The 20,190-nt window shown below is 38.6% G+C and overlaps 1 protein-coding gene across 7 annotated transcripts in view; it reads left to right on the forward strand.

The window, feature by feature from the left end:
• The window catches only part of HIPK3 (homeodomain interacting protein kinase 3), a 102,591-nt gene that overhangs the window by 74,708 nt on the left and 7,693 nt on the right, over positions 1-20,190 (forward strand). Inside the window, exons 9-15 of one of the 7 annotated variants that reach the window (XM_036765581.1) lie at positions 14,355-14,450; positions 16,198-16,319; positions 16,538-16,662; positions 16,749-16,910; positions 17,058-17,120; positions 17,409-17,702; positions 18,420-18,560. In XM_036765581.1, the coding sequence (XP_036621476.1) occupies positions 14,355-14,450; positions 16,198-16,319; positions 16,538-16,662; positions 16,749-16,910; positions 17,058-17,120; positions 17,409-17,702; positions 18,420-18,560 (1,003 nt within the window). Of the gene's footprint in view, positions 1-14,354; positions 14,451-16,197; positions 16,320-16,534; positions 16,663-16,748; positions 16,911-17,057; positions 17,121-17,408; positions 17,703-18,419; positions 18,561-20,190 lie in introns of all 7 variants that reach the window. The other 6 variants (XM_036765580.1, XM_036765582.1, XM_036765583.1 and 3 more) reach the window with 6 other exon arrangements.

The raw sequence follows: 20,190 nt of genomic DNA on the forward strand, positions 1-20,190 counted from the left end.
ATTGATACTGTCCACCAGAATCTTGCCTCATGCCTACCTCCTTGTAGTGTGGGGGTTCTTGAAGGCCCAGCCTTTGACTCTGTTTTTGTCTTCCAAGGACTTAGCCTGGCCAGTTTTGCAGAGGATTATTTCCAGATTGGTAGCAAGATGATCAGTTTTCAGCCAGAAGACCACCTATTAATTTTTAGGGACCTTAAATTTTGCATTAAGTACTCATAAAATCTTTAATATTTTGATGGATGACCTGTGCTCTGGAATTTTAGTGAGAAGGAGGTTTTTCCAGGTAGTTACTTAGTAATGGAAAAAATGATTTGACAAGTTTTTTTAAATGGAATAATTTTTTTCATGGTCCTTCATTTATATTTACACTTCATTTATACTTACAATCTATTTGATTGTTTTTTTTGTATTTAAAGGCAAAGAAGAGGTTTAGTTGAAGATCATTTCTCTAATTGGTACTTCTTTTGTATTATTACCTTATTTAAACGTATAAGTGTGCAATGAATTACACTATTTGGGACTACAACATTTCAGTGTGAGGATGTGAGTAGGTTTGTCTAAAGCTCGGAACTCGCTAAGCTACTTCATTTTAACAGAGGACAGTTCTAAATTGCTCAGCTTTAACCACCAGGTATCCTAGTATTTGAGAAATATGAGATGGGCAAATTTAGAGACATCTACACTCCAGATGTTCATATGAACTGTTTGTGCCCAACCTGTGGTAGAGCCTCTGAGCTCATATTGGTCTGATCAGCCACAGTTGGACATATTGTACCTTCACCCCCACATAGTGATTCATTGATCCTTTTAGAGAATGAAGGACAGCTAACCATAATCAGTTTTCCATGGTTTTACACAGTTTTAACTATAGTAAATAAAAGTATATGTTCTAAGGTATACTAAAGGCTAGTGAAAGAGTTTCCACTAGTAAAATTACAGAACTTATTTGTTCAGATGAGACATGATTATATTTCCATGTAACTCTTTCTGTGAAGAGGTATGCTAAAATTTTTATGTGCTGCACTGCAGTTTATAAAATGTTTCATTATGATGCCACCCTAAGCTATGAAATGTCTGCCTAAAATCCAACTTAAAACATATTTTAATTTTGCGATCATTAGTATGCATGACTATGTACTCTTGAATTTATCATAGGTGGTGAAGAAATTATTTATGGCAATGTGTGGTAGGTTTGGGAGCCTTAAAGTACCTTAGAAATGCTGTTAGGAGCTTATAACTCATTGGCACAAGATTTGCTTCTCTGTTTGATGGCAATCTTTTGGTTCCCCTGGAGGTGTAGTGGAGTTCTCAGTGGGCTATAAACCACCTCTCACTCCCTAAGCTGTGGATCTCTTTATATCGTTCAGTGGTGGCAGCAGAAAACTTGGAAGACTATATGAAAAGGGGGACCCAGAACAAGTCTCTACTGTTCTCAGGTCTTTCCCTTGTGATAGTATTCTTTCATACTATTTTATTTTAAAATAATATGGAAGCAGTATCCAGTATGTGTAGAGGAAAAGAGCGATGAACCAAGAGTCAGGAGGCTTGAGTTTTGGTCTTAGTTTTGCTCCAAAAGAATGCCTTTCTAAAATTAGCATGTAGGACTGATTGGATAGTCTCCAAGATCCCTAGTTACAAAAGTCTTTGATTCTCGGGAGAGGCATAAGGATGGGAATGTTGATTCTATTTATATGGGGAGTGGAATTCCAGGTGAAGGAACATCTAGGCAGCCCCTCAATCTGCACCTTGTAAACTAGAGAATTAAATAGCTCACTGAGAAGTCAAGTGACTTATTTGGGGTCATTCATACAGCTGGTAGCCATCTGAAGTAGTACTTCAAGCTGGATCTTCTTGGCTCTTGAGTCCAGCTTGCTATCCCTGTAGATCCTGCTTCCTTTTGGCTATGAAACACTTGTACCAAGTCCAGCTCAAAACATCTTTGAATGGTATGATCCTTAGCATATGCAGTTTTTTCTTGAGGTATCACCAAAAGGCACAGAACTCGTGTATATCAGTGTTTTTGTGGAAAAGCACTTTCCATTTTTAATTTTCAATCAAGAAATGGGTTAGTTTTTTGTAGTAAAGGTGTTTATTATGATATTACAGTATCTGTGCCCTTGGTTCCAATGTTTTAATAATTAAGTTATTAACAAAAATCAGAGCAAAAACTTATTTGCATCTTATCCCTTAGAAACTTGAGAAATTTAGAGATTATATCAATAATATCTTACCTAACTCCAGAGGTTATGTGTAATAGTTTTTTTTTTAGTGTCTAGCAAAGTACTCTTTCAACATTTAAGGTGGTTTATAAATGATAAAAAGTAGGTCACCATTGCTTAATGTGGGTGACAGATGAAGGGCATGGATTTTACTTGATATTAATCAGACATAGGTTGAATGGTACACCACTACTCTTTTGAATTAGAATAGATGACAAAACTTAATCTGTGAGTTTTCTTTAAAGGACAGGCAGATTGTAGGGGGAAAAGGCTTCTAAGGACATCTGGACTAATACACTCTTTCCCAACAAGGGGAAATGAAGACTTCTGAATCTACCGTCATTTTAGGGATAGATAATAATAGCATTATTTGATTATCTAGAATTTCATAATATATTTACATATATTACATATATAAATGCTAAATGTGGTTATCATTAGATAGAAATGGTTTTCTCCTTGTGGGATAAGTGGTGTAAACATTTGAGGTTGACCACTGAAGAAAGCAGGAGTAGTTAGGTCACAGTTACCTACAAACATTTATTCAGTGCTTACTAGCTGCCAAGCCTGGTGCTAAGTGCTGTGGATACAGAGAGGCAAAAAAAAAAAAAAAAAAAAGTCCCTGCCCTCACCAGGAGTGTACACACTAATGGAGAAAGCAAAATGTAAATAATTTGGTTACATACACAAATATATACAGCATGGTTGGAAGGTAACTCTGAATTTGTCCTTTGGGTAGTTTTCTGAACTCTCCATTCCCCTTGAACCTGAATTATTCTTTTACTCCATAGCATAGTCAGAGCAATTCAGTTCAACAAGTATTTAATAAATGCCTACTATGTGCCAGGCACTCAGAAACAAAACAGCCCCTGCCATGGAAGAGCTGCTGTTTTTTTTTTATTTATTTAATATATTTAGTTTTCAGCATTGATTTTCACAAAAGTTTGAATTACAAATTTTTTCCCCGTTTCTACCCTCCCCCACTCAAAGATGGCATATATTCTGGTTGCCCCATTCCCCAGTCAGCCCTCCCATCTGTCACCCCACTCCCATCCCATCCCCCTTTCCCTTCTTCTCTTGAAGGGCAAGATAAATTTCTATGCTCCATTGCCTGTGTATCTTATTTCGTAGTTGCATGAAAAAAATTTTTTTTGTTGTTATTGTTTTTGGACGTCTGTTTTTAAAACTTTGAGTTCCAAATTCTCTCCCCTCTTCCCTCCCCACCCACCCTCCCTAAGAAGGCAAGCACTTTAACGTAGGCCACATGCATATCATTATGTAAAACCCTTCCACAATACTCATGTTGTGAAAGATTAGCTATGTTTTGCTTCTTCCTAACCTATCCCCCTTTATTGAATTTTCTCCCTTGACCCTGTCCCTTTTCGAAAATGTTTGTTTTTGATTACCTCCTCCCCCCGTCTGCCCTCCCTTCTATCATCCCTCCTTTTTTATCTTCTTCCTCCTTCTTTCCTGTGGGGTAAGATACCCAATTGAGTGTGTATGGTATTCCCTCCTCAGGTCAAATCCGATGAGAGCAAGATTTACTCATTCCTCCTCACCTGCCCCCTCTTCCCTTCCTACAGAACCATTTTTTCTTGCCACTTTTATGTGAGATAATTTACCCCATTCTGTCTCTCCCTTTCTCCCTCTCTCAATATATTCCTCTCTTATCCCTTAAATTGATTTTATTTTTTTAGATATCATCACTTCATATTCAACTCACCCTGTGCCCTGTGTGTGTGTGTGTGTGTGTGTGTGTATAGATATACACACATACATACACATACATATGTATACATACGCACACATATATACATATATATATACCTACATATATACATACATAGACACACACATATATGTATATATATACATATTCCTTTCAGCTACTATGATATTGAGGTCTCATGAATCATATACATCATCTTTCTATGTAGGAATGTAAACAAAACAGTTCAACTTTAGTAAGTCCCTTATGATTTCTCTTTCTTGTTTACCTTTTCATGCTCCTCTTGATACTTGTGTTTGAAAGTCAAATTTTCTATTCAGCTCTAGTCTTTTCACTGAGAAAGGTTGAAAGTCCTCTATTTTATTAAAAGTCCATATTTTGCCTTGGAGCATGATACTCAGTTTTGCTGCATAGGTGATTCTTGGTTTTAATCCTAGCTCCATTGACCTCTGGAATATCATATTCCAAGCCCTTCGGTCCCTTAATGTGGAAGCTGCCAGATCCTGTGTTATCCTGATTGTTTTTCCACAATATTCAAATTGTTTCTTTCTGGCTGCTTGCAGTATTTTCTCCTTGACCTGGGAGCTCTGGAATTTGGCGACAATGTTCCTAGGAGTTTTCTTTTTGGGATCTATTTGAGGAGGCGATCTGTAGATTCTTTCAATTTCTGTTTTACCCTCTGGCTCTAGAATATCAGGGCAATTCTCCTTGATAATTTCTTGAAAGATGATATCTAAGCTCTTTTTTTGATCATGGCTTTCAGGTAGTCCAATAATTTTAAAATTATATCTCTGAGATATATTCTCCACGTCACTGGTTTTTCCAATGAGATATTTGACATTGTCTTCCATTTTTTTCATTCCTTTGGTTGTGTTTTATAATATCTTGATTTCTCATAAAGTCACTAGCTTCCACTTGCTCCAGTCTCATTTTTAAGGTAGTATTTTCCTCAGTGGTCTTTTGGACCTCCTTTTCCATTTGGCTAATTCTGCCTTTCAAGGCATTCTTCTCCTCATTGGCTTTTTGGAGCTCTTTTGCCATTTGAGTTAGTCTATTTTTTAAAATGTTGTTTTCTTCAATATTTTTTTCAGTATTTTTTTGGTTCTCCTTTAGCAAGTCATTGACTTGTTTTTCATGGTTTTCTCGCATCCTTCTCATTTCTCTTCCCAATTTTTCCTCTACTTCTCTAACTTGCTTTTCCAACTCCTTTTTGAGCTCTTCCATGGCCTGAGACCAGTTCATGTTTTCCTTGGGAGGCTTTTGATGTAGGCTCTTTGACTTTGTTGACTTCTTGCTGTATGTTTTGGTCTTCTTTGTCACCAAAGAAAGATTCCAAAGTCTGAGACTGAATCTGAGTGTGTTTTCGCTGCCTGGCCATGTTCCCAGCCAACTTACTTGACTCTTGAGTTTTTCATCTGGGTATGACTGCTTGTAAAGAGTACTTTGTTCCAAGCTTGAGGGGATGCGATGTTGATTTCAGAGCTATTTCTATACAGCCAGCTCTGCCACACCAGCACTCCTCCTTCCTCAAGAACCACAACCTGGACCTGACGAAAATCTTCAGCAGGCTCTGCACTCCTGCTCTGATCCGCCACTTAATTCCTCCCACCACGTGGGCCTGGGGCCGGAAGTAACTTCAGCTGTAGTTCTGTAGCTGCACCTGGGGCGGTGGCCGAACCCGGAACTCTGTCCCCCGAAGCTTTTCCCACTAACCTTCTCTGTTGTCTTTGGTGTTTGTGGGTTGAGAAGTCTGGTAACTGCCACAGCTCACTGATTCAGGATGCTAGGGCCTGTTCTGCCCGACTCCCGGTCTGGTTGGTCCTGCTGCCTCCCATGCTGAGCCCTGCTCCCCTCCACTCCATGCGCAACAGACCTCATCCAGTGACCATCCAGGCTGTCCTGGGCTGGATCCCTGCTTCCCTCTGCTATTTTGTGGGTTCTGCAGTTCTAGAATTTGTTCAGAGCCATTTTTTATAGGTTTTTGGAGGGATGTGTTAGGGAGCTCACGCAAGTCCCTACTTTCCAGCCGCCATCTTGGCTCCACCCCCGGAAGTGGAAGAGCTGCTGTTTTACCAGGAAGAAGCAGCAGGAGAGAACACACTAAGTACAGAGTAATTTTGAGGCTGGGGGAGTTGTGGCAATGAGGAGAACCAGGAAAGGCCTCTCTGAGGTAGGGGCTCCTGAAATCAGCTCTCCAAAGGGCTGGGGGTAGAGGGGTGGGGAGGGTGGGAAGTGGTTGGATACAGGAGGGGCAGGAGTCCAGGTGAGCAGTCTGTTCAAAGATACAGAGGGAGAAACGAGACAGTGTCATGTCCAGAGAGCAGTAAGGAGGCCAATTTAGCCACAAATAGAGGGAGTAAGGGGTAGAAAGTCTGCAAAGACAGGTGAGAGCCACCTTTTAGCCGAGGTTCCCAAAGTGGGCGATACCAGCCCTCAGAGGGTGCTGGAATGGTGGGGGGGGGGGCAATAGTAGCCTCAGGTGCAGTTCGGGGGCATTCAATAAAAACAAAGGGTTGGTGGAAACACAAGGAAAGAAGAGAAGAAAAATTTGAAAAACCATTTGTATATGTTTCATCTGTTGTATAACAGAGTTAAAGTTGCAGTGATTACATTATTTTCCAAATAAACACACGAAGTGAAAGTTATAACCCATGGGTGGTCAAATCCGCCTACAGTTCTGAACAAGCAAGTGTTGGCATGTGAGCATGTTGTTCCTTGTCGGGAAGTCCAGCATGCATGGGCAGGAGTATGTATTCATAACAGCTTGTTTACAATTATGATACTATACAATTACATGATGTGGCATTGCATCATCAAAATTTCAGTGTAGGAAAGAACCCACAAGTTTACGATAAATTATTAAATTTAAGATGCGTCATTTTAAAGAAAATTAAATATTTTTTGAAATGACACAAATTTTAAGGAAAAAAAGCTGTTGAAAGGTTAAAGAAAGTAGATTTCTAGGAGGGTGCCAAGAAATTTTTTTTTTTTTTCTGAAAAGGGAGCGGTAGGCCAAATAAGTTTGGGAACCTCTGAGGGGTTCTAAATGACAAGGAAAAAACTGTGTATTGTGTCTTTGAGGCTCTAGGGAACCCAAAGCAGAGGTGACAAGGTCAGGCATGGGTTTTCAGAATATCAGTTTAGCTGCTGGAATGGAGCTTGGAATGGAGAAGGAAAGGGACATCATGGAGCTAATGAGATTGAATGGAAAGAGCACTGACTCTGGGATCAGAAGACCTGAGTTCAGCTAGCACCTCTGACAATACCTGGGAGACCCTGGGCAGGACATGGAACTTCTCCTCCTTAGTTTTCTTATCTGTAAAAGAAGAGGGTTGGATTTGGTGGCTTCTGAGATTGCTTCCAGCTCCATATATGGGGTCCTGTGACTCACTGAACCTGCCTGGACCTCATTTGTATCATCTTAAAGCTGTCAACAGCTATGTGAAAAGAAATTCTAAATCATTAATAATTAGATAAATGCAAATTAAAGCAACTATGATGTTCTACCTCACACCCATTAGATGGGCAAAGTTGACAAAAAAGGAAAACGACAGATAATGTTGGGGCAGCTGGAAAACAGGAATGTTGATGCACTGTTGGTAGACGTGAATTGGTCCATCTGTTCTGGATAGCGTTGTGGAATCATGCTCAGAGTTACTCAAGTGTGCATGCCCTCTGACTCAGCAATAGTACTTCTAGACCTATACACCAAAGAGATCAAAGAAAGAGGAAAACGAGCCATATGTACAAAAATATGTATAGCCTTCTTTTTGTAGTGGCAAAGAAATGGAAACCAAGGCAAGGAGGGGGCTGCTGATCGATTTGAGAAATGGCTTGAACAAATCATGGTTTATGAGTGGTATGGAAAGAAATGGTGAAAGAAACCTGGGAAGACTTACATCAGTTAATACATAGTAAAGTGAGTAAAATCAGGAAAATAGTTTATACAGTGACAACAAAAACATCATAGAGGCAACTTGGAAAGACTTGAGAACCCTTATCTATGCAGAGACCAATCAGTCCTAGAGAACTGATCATGAAACATTCTAGTTGCCTTTTAATATTGAGGTTAAGGTCCCTCAAAGCAGAATGAGATCAAAATTTTTGGACGTAACCATTGTGGGAATTTGTTTTGATCGGCTCTGCATGTGTTACAAAGGCTTTTTTCTATAAGGGAGTTGGGGTGGAAAGGAGGAAAAAAAATTTGTTAAATGAAAAAAATAAAAGTTAAGGAACTAAAATGACCTTATTGGACTAGAAAGCTTCTGAAGTTCTTTCTCACTCAAGATCTGTGATTAGACCCTAGCAGAAAGTTCAGTTACAAGCAGTACCATATGCTAGATGGGCTTCATGTGAAGGGGAAGGTGGCTCTGGGGAGAGAGAAAGAGACACTTGCAAGAGATGTTATAGAAGTAGAATTGAGAAGACTTGGCAATTGACAAGACATGGGTTAAGTAAAAAGTCAGGGATAACTCCAAGGTTAAGAATTTAAGTGACTAGAAGATTGGGAGACCCTCAATAGAAGTAGGGAAGGATGGAAGTTGGTTAGGTTTTGATGAACAGATAATGAGATCTTTAGTTAATGACACAGTTGATTCTTCAGTATTGAATATTAAGTTAGATATAAAGAGAGGATTCTGGGAAGATGACAGGGTAAGTCAGAAAATTCCAAGCTCTCAAGATTTTCCCCCATAAACAAGATGAAATAGCACCTCAGGGCGAATATTGAGCAATAAAAATAAATGAGTAGGGACAGAACAGGGGCCCTCCTCAGACAATCAGAGATCTGAAGAAAAGTCCCAGGATGAAGTATAGTCCCTGTGAAGAGTAAACACCTCCAGGCTAGGTCCTAGGTTTGCTTAAACAACAAGCAGAAAGCCTTGGGGTTACTTGGGTTGGGAGGCTGCTTTGGAGGGCACAAGAACTTTTACCTCTGGGCAGTGAGGGTTGTTGGGCATCTGAGCCAGGGAAAATCAAGGGAACTTCTGCTGACAAGGAACCCCTGGCCCAGCTATGCTGCAGAGACACAGGGGGGCAAGACACAGCACATGCCTGGTAAGTGCAGAAACAGTGGGGTGGGGACACCACTGGCTGTGGGTACTGACAGGAGGCTGGAGATCTTGATTCCAGTTCAGGCCAGAAGGGAGAACTGAAGGTGGATCTGAGGCCAGAGGCACCATATCCCAGACTCCAGTAATAGAGGTGATTATAAAAACTAAGCTACTACAAATAAAAAGATGCAAAGGCAAAGGAGAAAGAATCCAACTGTAGAGAGTTACTATGGGAATAGAGAACACCAGGTTTATCTTGAGAAGAGAATACTGAAGCAAAGAAACCCTCTTCTTTTTTTAAAAAAAATTTCTTTGTTGGTCATTCTTTTAAAATTATTATTTATTTAATATTTTTTGTTTTCAGCATTGATTTCCACAAGAATTTAAATTACAAATTTTCTCCCCATTTCTACCCTCCCCCCCCACTCCAAGGTGGCATATATTCTGATTGCCCCATTCCCCAGTCAGCCCTCCCTTCTCCCCACTCCCCCCACCCTCTTTTCCCTTTCTTGTAGGGCAAGATAGATTTCTGTGCCCCATTGCCTGTATATCTTATTTCCCAGTTGCATGTAAAAACTTTTTTTTTTGAGAACATCTGCTTTTAAAACTTTGAGTTCCAAATTCTCTCCCCTCTTCCCTCCCCAACCACCCTCCCTAAGAAGGCAAGCAATTCAACATAGGCCACATGTGTATCATTATGCAAAACCCTTCCACAATACTCATGTTGTGAAAGACTAACTATATTTTGCTCCTTCCTATCCTATCCCCCTTTATTGAATTTTCTCCCTTGACCCTGTCCCTTTTCAAAAGTGTTTGCTTTTGATTACCTCCTCCCCCTATCTACCCTCCCTTCTATCATCCCCCCTTTTTTATCTTCTTCCTCCTTCTTTCCTGTGGGGTAAGATACCCAATTGAGTGTGTATGGTATTCCCTCCTCAGGTCAAATCCAATGAGAGCAAGATTGACTCATTCCCCCTCACCTGCCCCCTCTTCCCTTCCTACAGAACTGCTTTTTCTTGCCATTTTTATGCAAGATAATTTACCCCATTCTGTCTCTCCCTTTTTCCCTCTCTCAGTATATTCCTCTCTCATCCCTTAATTTGATTTTTTTTTTAGATACCATCCCTTCATGTTCAACTCACCCTGTGCCTTCTGTCTATATATATGTATGTATATTCCCTTCAGCTACCCTAATACTGAGGTCTCATGAATTATACACATCATCTTTGCATGTAGGAATGTAAACAAAACAGTTCAACTTTAGTAAGTCCCTTGTGATTTCTCTTTCTTGTTTACCTTTTCATGCTCCTCTTGATTCTTGTGTTTGAAAGTCAAATTTTCTATTCAGCTCAGGTCTTTTCACTGAGAAAGGTTGAAAGTCCTCTATTTTATTGAAAGTCCATATTTTACCTTGGAGCATGATACTCAGTTTTGCTGCGTAGGTGATTCTTGGTTTTAATCCTAGCTCCATTGACCTCTGGAATATCATATTCCAAGCCCTTCAATCCCTTAATGTAGAAGCTGCTAGATCTTGTGTTATCCTGATTGTGTTTCCACAATACTGAAATTGTTTCTTTCTGGCTGCTTGCATTATTTTCTCCTTGATCTGGGAGCTCTGGAATTTGGTGACAATATTCCTAGGAGTTTTCTTTTGGGGATCTTTTTCAGGAGGCTCTCGGTGGATTCTTTCAATTTCTAGTTTATCCTCTGGCTCTAGAATATGAGGGCAGTTTTCCTTGATAATTTCTTGAAAGATGATATCTAAGCTCTTTTTTTGATCATGGCTTTCAGGTAGTCCAGTAATTTTAAAATTATCTCTCTGAGATCTATTCTCCACGTCACTGGTTTTTCCAGTGAGACATTTCACATTGTCTTCCATTTTTTCATTCCTTTGGTTCTGTTTTATAATATCTTGATTTCTCATAAAGTCACTAGCTTCCACTTGCTCCATTCTAATTTTTAAGGTAGTATTTTCTTCAGTGGTCTTTTCTATTTGGCTAATTCTGCCTTTCAAGGCATTCTTCTCATTGGCTTTTTGGAGCTCTTTTGCCATTTGAGTTAGTCTATTTTTTAAGGTGTTGTTTTCTCAGTATTTTTGGGGGTCTTCTTTAGCAAGTCATTGACTTGTTTTTCATGGTTTTCTTGCATCACTCTCATTTCTCTTCCCAATTTTTCCTCTACTTCTCTAATTTGCTTTTCCAAATCCTTTTTTGAGCTCTTCCATGGCCTGAGACCACTCCATGTTTTTCTTGGAGGCTTTTGATGTAGGCCTTTTGACTTTGTTGACTTCTTCTGGCTGTATGTTGTGGTCTTCTTTGTCACCAAAGAAAGATTCCAAAGTCTGAGACTGAATATGAGTCCATTTTCGCTGCTTGTTCATGTTCTCGGCCAACTACTTGACCCTTGAGTTTTTGTTGGGGTATGACTGCTTGCAGAGTAGAGAGTAATTTGTCCCAAGCTTGAGGGGCTACTGTTTTCAGAGCTATTTCTATACAGCAAGCTCTGCCACACCAGCACTCCTCCTCCCCCAAGAACCACCAACGGAGACCTGGACTCAGATGTAAGCAGGCTGTGCACTCCTGCTCTGATCTGTCACTTAATTCCTCCCATCTGGTGGGCCTGGGGTAGGAAGCAACTGCAGCTGTAGCTCTGTAAGCAGCCTCAGAGCTGTACCACCTCCATCGCTGCTGGGGTGGTGGCCAGCCACAAACTCCTTTCACTATGTCCCTGCAGTTTTCCCCACTAACCTTCTCTATTGTCTTTGGTGTTTGTGGGTTGAGAAGTCTAGTAACTGCCACAGCTCACTGATTCAGGGCGCTACGGCCTGTTCTGCCTGGCTCGGTGTGATAGACCTCACCCAGCGACCATCCAGGCTGTCCTGGGCTGGAGCCCTGTTTCCCTCTGCTATTTCATGGGTTCTGCAGTTCTAGAACTTGTTCAGAGCCATTTTTATAGGTGTTTGGAGGGTCCTGGGGAGAGCCCTAGGCAAGTCCCTGCTTTCCAGTCACTATCTTGGCTCCACCCCGAAGTAACTCTCTTCTACCCCGAAGAGTAACATCAAATGGTCACCTGCTTAAAAAGAAATCGTAGATGAAATTTAAAAAGACTTTAAAAATCAAATGATAGAGATTGAGGAAAAAGTAAAAAAAATAAGAACAATCCAAGAAAAACAAGATTATGAAAAAGTCAACCAATTAAAAAATATCCAGAATCTTAAGGAAGAAAACGACTCCTTGAAAATCAGAATTGGGCAAGAGGAAGCCAGCCAAATTATAAGAAGTGAAGAAATAAAAAAAAACAAATTATAAAGAATGAAAAAGTAGAAGAGAATGTGAAACATCTCCTAAGAAAAACAACTCATCTAGAGAACATATGAAGAAGAGAAAATACAAAAATAAACAGACTACCTGAAAGCTATCATTAAAAAAAAGAATCTTAATACAATCATATAAGAAATAATTAAAGAAAATTGCCCTGAAGATTACAATGAGAGGGGAAAGTAGAAATTAAAAAAATCCACAGATTACCACCTGAAAGAGATCCTATGAGGACAACCCATAGGAATATTGTAGTCAAATTCTGAAACCCCCTGCTCAAGGATAAAATATTTTGAGCAACAAGAAAAAAACAATTTAAATATGGTGGTGCCACAGTTAGAAATCACATAAGAACTAGCAGTGGTGACCCTGAAAGACCACAAGTATTAGAACACTATATCGAAGAGCAAAAGAACTGGGATTCTGGCTGAAAATATACCCAGCAAAGCTAAGCATAATCCTGAATGAAACACAAAGGACATTTAATGAATTGTCAGACTTTCAGTACTTTGTTAAAAAAAAAAAAAAAAACAACCAAACCTAAACTGCATACAAGATTTGACATACAAGAGCCAAGAGAAATATAAGGTATATATCAAAGACCCATTACAAAGGACAGACTGTTTTCCGCTTATTGTATGTAAAATGTAAAATGCATGTATAAAATTGTTATTAGTAATTGGGTACATCATAAGAAAGATTTGCGTAGATCTGAGTATGATATGACTTTAAAAAGTAATTATTTTATACAAATGAGTCATTATTTTATACAAATGAAGTGAGAGAGGAAGAACAAACACAGAGGAATTAGATGGGGGAAGATGGCTGTTCTGCAACCTACTCTCATTAGGAATGAGTTCAAGAGAGAACAATACATATATATCTGGAAGAGTATAAAAGTCTTGTAAATTCAGAAAGAAATAAAACACTAAGGGGATAAGGAGAGAGGAGAGGATAAGGGAGGGATATCTAGAGGGGAGGGCGAAGGAATAGGCTAAAGGAGGGGTATAGAACGGGTTTTAGATTTTTGGGAATGGGAAGATAAGGGAGGGATTTTTGGAAGGGGCAGGTAAATTAAGTGAAGGGCAAGGTAGTGGGTAGAAGTAAAGTAGAGGAGTTAGGAGGGTTAGGAAATAAGAGATACACACAAACATAAAAACAAAGATCAGAAGTAGCATTTGTTAGGGAAAGTATAGGGGTCTCGCTCTCTGTCTCTCTCTATATATACACACACACACGTATGTATGTGTGTATCTGTATATCTGTATAAATATATCTGCTTAATTGTAGCCTTCTGGGTGGAGAAAGCAGGGGGAAAAGAACAATGTAAAAAGTACACAGCAGAGAACAAAAGAAAACTAACAAGGAAGCAAAGAAAAAGTTGGATAGCTCTCAATACAACCTGTAGTATTTATCATATAGGCTTTCTTGAAATGGAAATTTATAGCTGTATATTTTGAATCTTCTCATGTTCTGCTGTGCACATGACATGCTTTTTTTTCTTATTTTGTTTTTAAGTTTCTATATTTAAGTTTCTAATGTTTCTTATTGTGTATTTAAGTTTCAGTAATCAAAAAAGTAGTTAGATATGAGACTGAGGAATATGTTATTACTTAGTGACAGATGGCTTTTAGCATCTTTCAATAGTATCTGAATTCAGGTCATGTTCTTTGTACAAATGTTTGCAGTTGTTTATGAAAAGTAACATTATGAATTACTACTTGAGATATTTAAATGCATTACAGCAGAGTGCTCTTCTTTCTTTTACCATAGCACTGATTATACTTTCTAAATGTTTATTAAAGCAAACCTAATTAACCAGTAGTAAAGATTTTAGCTAACCTAATAGATTTCTAGTAAATTGAAATCTTGCTCATTGCTAGAAAGTCAGATTTCATAGTGGCCTTGACAAAAGAAGGCTTTTGTGGGTAATAAATTTTGAAATTTAGGGTTTGATGTTTTTGGTATGGTGGGTTTGAGAATAATTGGCTCTGCCCTATTACTCTTATCAAAGTGAATTCTGCTTTTTTCTCTGAAGAGATTATTCATTGCTGCAATGTACCTACAGTGCCTGGGTGTGCTTATATTCCCTTCCTTGGAGAATTTGCTGATCAAGACATGCTTTTTGGAAGGGGTAAGAAGATCAGTAAAAATCTATAGATTTTTCTTGAAATAATTCACACCTACTTATGAGATACTTAAAGAATCTTTAGTAGTTATACAGAGGCAAAATATTCTCAAGCCATAGTACATAGGACTGTGTGAAGAAAATACACAAAGGAACACGATGTTAATGTGCTTCTTGGGATTACTATATGTGATTTCTCTGTGCAATAAAATTTTCAAGATTACACTTTAACAGAAAAGGAAAACACATTTTGGCTGTCTAGACTGTCCAGAAAATCACATGATAAGTTGCTTCCAGGGATTGGTTGTATTTGAAATGTGCTTGCTAGTCCATATGGAAAGTAACTCATGTGATGGACTGGAGGTCTAGAGAAGTGTTTATTCTAGTTTATTATCTCGTACAATCTTAGGAACTGTAACTAAAGGTCTCTTATAGCTGTAAATTGGAGATCATGTTACTTATTTGTCACATAAAATTGTTTTGATGCTTAATATTTACAAAATGATTTGCTGTGTTTAAGACATTAACAATAATGTTTTGTGGATTAATTTTAGTGTCTTTACTTGGATCTTTGATTCTTGGGTATCCTGCATGCATCTATTTGCTGAAGAAATTTGTTTTGTTTCTTAAGAGAAAATCTCTTTTCATTATTGTCTGATATGCAATCTGTTGGTGTTTTGTATACTTTTTGTTTTAAACTAGCTTTACTTTATGTTCTAGCTTACTAGTAACCCTAGCCACCTCATTTTCATTTTGATTAGAGAAGAGGTGACACTTTTATCACTGGCCTCTCAATGTTTCTTCTTTTTCCTAGGATTAGGGCATATTGACTTACAATCCCAATTTTATATGAGAAACAGTAGAAAAAGTCATTTCTTGTTTTCGTGCCATTTTTCAAGTATCTTAAAGGGAACTTTTGTTAGAGATATTTTTGAGGAGGAAGAAGAAAATCAGGTAGGCCCACAATCAGACAGGATCCTTTGAGTATTCTGATATACCGTACATATCCCACTTTTCCCTAATGCTTTCCTGTTTATATTACATTAAATTAAAAAAGAAACAGGAATACTGTATAAGACTTACCAGAAAGGTCCCGATGTCACAGTTTTAATGGTAAAATAGTAAGAAAATTGCAACTAGATACATCATCTATTTTTGAAAGAATGGTGTTTGGTGTTGGGTCATTGAGGCAATTAGGAAAATCTTCCACTCACATGGTAGCCAGAAGAATGTGGAAAATAAAACTAAGCTGTGATGTTTCAGTATTTAAATAATTCCATGATCTTAACTGGTGTGGGTACTCCCTCTACTAGTGGAGATCATAACCCTTATTCTCATCCTGTTTGATTCTTGTCCATGTATTTGTAGTTGAACCAGAGGAGATCTACCCAATGTGCCAGGATCCTTCTTAAGGCTCTTTTAAAAAAAAAAAAAGAAAAAGGCAGCAGCCTTAATAGCTAACTTTTAAGGGAAATGATAAACTTTTGCGGGCTGAAAGTGAAATATTTTTTTTTGCAGTATGTATTTTTAACAAAAGAGCTAAATCAGTTTGAAAAAGAAACTGGTAATCAAGTGCTTGAATAAGTGGACACCTCTTTTCTAACAAATTGCATTTGTCAGTGGTATGAAAAGCTTGTGTGCAGAGAACTTACCATGGTGGTTATTAATCCCATCCAATTGAATTTAGTTGGTATTTTTTAAATGCTTTCATTTTTCTTCATTGTAGTTCTTATGAAGATTTTCTCTTTCATAGGTATTCCTACAAACCCTGCTAAAGCTGGCAGTTACTCATTAAGGGTAGATAATGCGGTTCCACTGGTAACTCAGGCCCCGGCCATTCAGCCATTACAGATCCGACCAGGTGTTCTTTCTCAGGTTGGTCAGTTTAGTATTTTAAATTTATTTTCTTTCCTTTTCTTATGAATCTCCCTCTACTAGATTAGCCCTATGACCATGAAAACTTGTGGAAACTAGTGTTTATGGTGATTGAATACTTCTGTAAATGATTGGATTTTGACGTTAGCTTTTTCTTAAGTTTTTAAGTTTGTGCAAAGGATTACTCATTGTTTTATGTATGGTTATTTATTCAGCAGACTTGGTCTAATCGAACTCAGCAGATCTTGGTACCCCCCTGGCAGCAAGTAACACCTGTAGGTCCTTCTACTGTAGCACTGACTTCTGAGACTGTGGCAGGTCCACAAAGACTTGGAGACTGGGGGTAAGTTAAAAAGGAGAGTTTTGCAAATCTTTCAAAATTGATTTTCCTTCAGAAATTATTTTAATATTTCTAAAATTTCTCCCCAGGAAAATGATTTCACACAGCAATCATTATAACTCAGTGATCCCTCAACCTCTTTTAGCCAGTCAGATAACTCTTTCGGCCCCTCAGCCAATCAGTGTGGGCATTGCACATGTTGTCTGGCCTCAGCCTGCTTCTACAAAGAAAAATAAACTCTGTCAGAACAGGTTGGTATTTAGTGTTGTTGGGTAGGTGGTTTAATCATTTGGGGATTAAATTTTGCATGTGCACAAAAGGACCACTTGTGTTGTATTAGAAATAATCTCGTTTGTTTAAAAACAAACACTAAGCTAGCTCCCTTCTTAATTTCTCAGAGGTATTTTGGTAAAACTAATGGAATGGGAGCCAGGAAGAGAGGAAATAAATGCTTTCACTTGGTAAGATTGCTTTTATTGCACTTTTGATCTATTATTTGCCTATGACATTAGTAACTTAGAGCATTAAAATATATCTACAAAAATGGCCTTTTGATTTGGGCGTGACTGTATTTTACCATATTAATAGTAATTATATTAATAATGATTATACTTTATATTTGTGTGAAGACTTAAGTTCTGTATGTGAATGTATATCATATGCATGATCCTGTATTTTGTTTATTAAGATACCTTAAAATGTCAATTAAATGAGTCTATAGAAATGAATAATGATTGATTTTTTTACAGGAGTAATTCTTTGCAGAATACCAATATCCCCAATTCAGCGTTTATTTCTCCAAAGATAATAAATATGAAAGCAGTTGAGCGAGTTAGTTGCATAGAAACACAGGACAATCATAACTCAGAAGAAGAAAGAAATGGTTGCAAAGCATCGCTGAGGGAGGACCCTGACTCATCGACCTTGGACAAGCAGCGGGAGGCTATCCTCATCACAGACACCCCGAGCCCTGTAGTGAGTGTGATCACCATTAGTAGTGACACTGATGAGGAAGATGCAGCACAAAGTCATTCGGTCAGAAAGTAAGTGTCCTAAAAGGAAAATTATTCCTGCGGTTCTTCAGGGTGTTCCTTAAAGAGAGTGGCGCCCTCTAGTGTGGGGGGAAAAGCTGATCATTTTGTTTCAGCTATATTCCTTGTCTGTTAGGATCTTGGAGGCAGATGTAGAAAAATCCTTACTTGTCGGACTCTGACTACACTTATCCTCCCCAGACTCAGATTTCATTGTTTCAGAACTAATGATGAAAGTTAATTGTAAAATTAGCCTGTTCCGTTGAACTTCCTTTAATGAAGGTCTAGACCTGTGATTTTGTTGATGAAGGGAGATCCTAGTGAGAAACTACTTTTGTCAATGCCCATCAACAGCTTTGCTGCAGTTTATAGTTAGGGCGTTTCTTGGGGCACTATGAGGAAAAGTGATTTGCCCAGGGTCACACAGCCAGCATGTGTTGCCAGCAGGATTTGAACCCAAGTCTTCATGACTCTGAGGCCATTTCTCTGTCCACTACGCCATAATGCTTCTCTGCTGTTTTAATAATGATAGAAATTCTGTACATGAAAGGACTGGGTCTTCAAAAATGGAAAGACAGTAGAAAGCATTTAATAGGAAGAATGCAGCAGTTTCTGGGTCCTTCAAGGTCACTTTCCTTGGGTGACTGCCTATATTTCCAACTGTATAATGGGAATAAAGAGTCTTTACTTTCAGCCTCTTTGACCTATGTTCTCTGTCCTCTGTTTCAGCTGTAAAGGTAGTTTAGATTGTGAAGCTTGTCAGAGCACTTTGAATATTGATCGCATGTGTTCGTTAAGCAGCCCCGATAGCACCTTAAGCACCAGTTCCTCTGACCAGTCCAGCCCATCTCCTGGCAAGAGACCGAACAGGTAAAAAAAAAAAAAAAACTCAGCAGAAGGGCCACACCTAGGTCATGCTCCTTAAAAATAAGTTGTACTAAACATCCTGAGACTTGGGAAGTGCAGTGGATGCTGGGCCTGTGAATGAGCGCTCATGGTGGACCACAGACAGGAAGGGACTCTGCAGCACACCGGCTTTCTGTTATTGTACTGGCGACTTCTCTCAAATAAACTGGATTAGTCAGAGTTTAAAAAATCTGCTTAGTGGTGGGAATTTTCTAAATTGTTTTAGAAGAGTGAGAAATAAAGTTCTGTTAAATGCCACATGATTTTTGAAAGCATGGAGAAGTTCAATTAGCAAGTTTTATTTCATGTGCCACTTTTATTTACCTTAAGAATAAAATATATGTCAAACTATGTATGATAAAATTGAAAAAGAAAAAAGTGCTTTCTTTGTAAGCTAAATATATTAATTGCCCCGTTGTCTTGTGGGAGAGGCTTTGAATTGCTTTATTTCCTGGCAGTGGTGATTGATTAGCATTGCTCTGTGAATATTCCTTTGCTCAGGCCTCTTGAACAGAGGCGTATTTTTAATGTTTTATTCATTCAACAGATATGCATACTGTAACTAGCATCAGTGAGCCTCTTCTTATCAGTGTAACTAGCTAACTCGGAAAACTATTCAGAAACTTAAGTGAAATAAATTGACTTCAGCTCGAAACAACAAATGATTTTTTTAGTGGCAGCTGCAATTTAAGTTCAAATTTCAAACTTATTTTTATGTATTTGTTGTTTTTTTCTCAATACCGGATTAGCAGATATATTTAGTAAGTACATACTACTCTATGAACAAGGTACTGTTAGTTGTAACAGTTACAAAGATGTATAAAGATTTCCTCACTTTAAACTAGATTATAATCTATACAGGGACACAAGGACTATACATATGAAGTTATATGGTGTGTGATGTACTATAGTAATTGGTAATGTAATAGTTGGTACATACAGTGAGTACTATGGGAGTTGAGAAGAGGGAGAAAGCATCCCAGCCAGACAACAGTATCAGTGTGTAAGACAGATAAACACAGCACGGAGGAGGGCTGCTAGCACAGTTTCTCTCTTGATCTGGTCAGACAGGAAAGACAGCTTTGAAGGGGTTAATAATCTTACTTTATTCTATTCCAGTCTTCTCACAAAGGTTGCTGATAATGAGCACAAACTTCTACAGCATTCCCTAATTACCTACCCCTACATCTCGATAGGCACAACCTCAGCATTCCCTAAATCCCCTCAAGCCTCAGTGAGGGTCAGTAGAGGCAAACACAGATTCTCCCCAAGCCTTGATGGGGGCCAGTCAAGGCACACAGCATCCCAGCTTGTGCATTCAACCCTCAGGGTTCCCCAACTCACTGACCAGTGCCCACCCCTGCATTATAGGGCAACAGACAAATAGCAGTAGCCTCACAAGTTTACATCACCTCATCCCTGTATCTCACTGTGCAGTCGCAGTGGATATTTACAGTTTCACCACACATGTTTTTATTATTTATCATCATATAATGCTACGCAAGTATGGTGGAGATGATTTGAACTGTGAGCCTGGGACTTGTTGTGGCCATGGGTCTTGGGAAACTGAACTCTAAGAAATAATTACAAAAAT

The sequence above is a fragment of the Trichosurus vulpecula genome, chromosome 6 (assembly GCF_011100635.1).
Source record: "Trichosurus vulpecula isolate mTriVul1 chromosome 6, mTriVul1.pri, whole genome shotgun sequence".
NCBI classification, from domain to species: Eukaryota; Metazoa; Chordata; class Mammalia; order Diprotodontia; family Phalangeridae; genus Trichosurus; species Trichosurus vulpecula.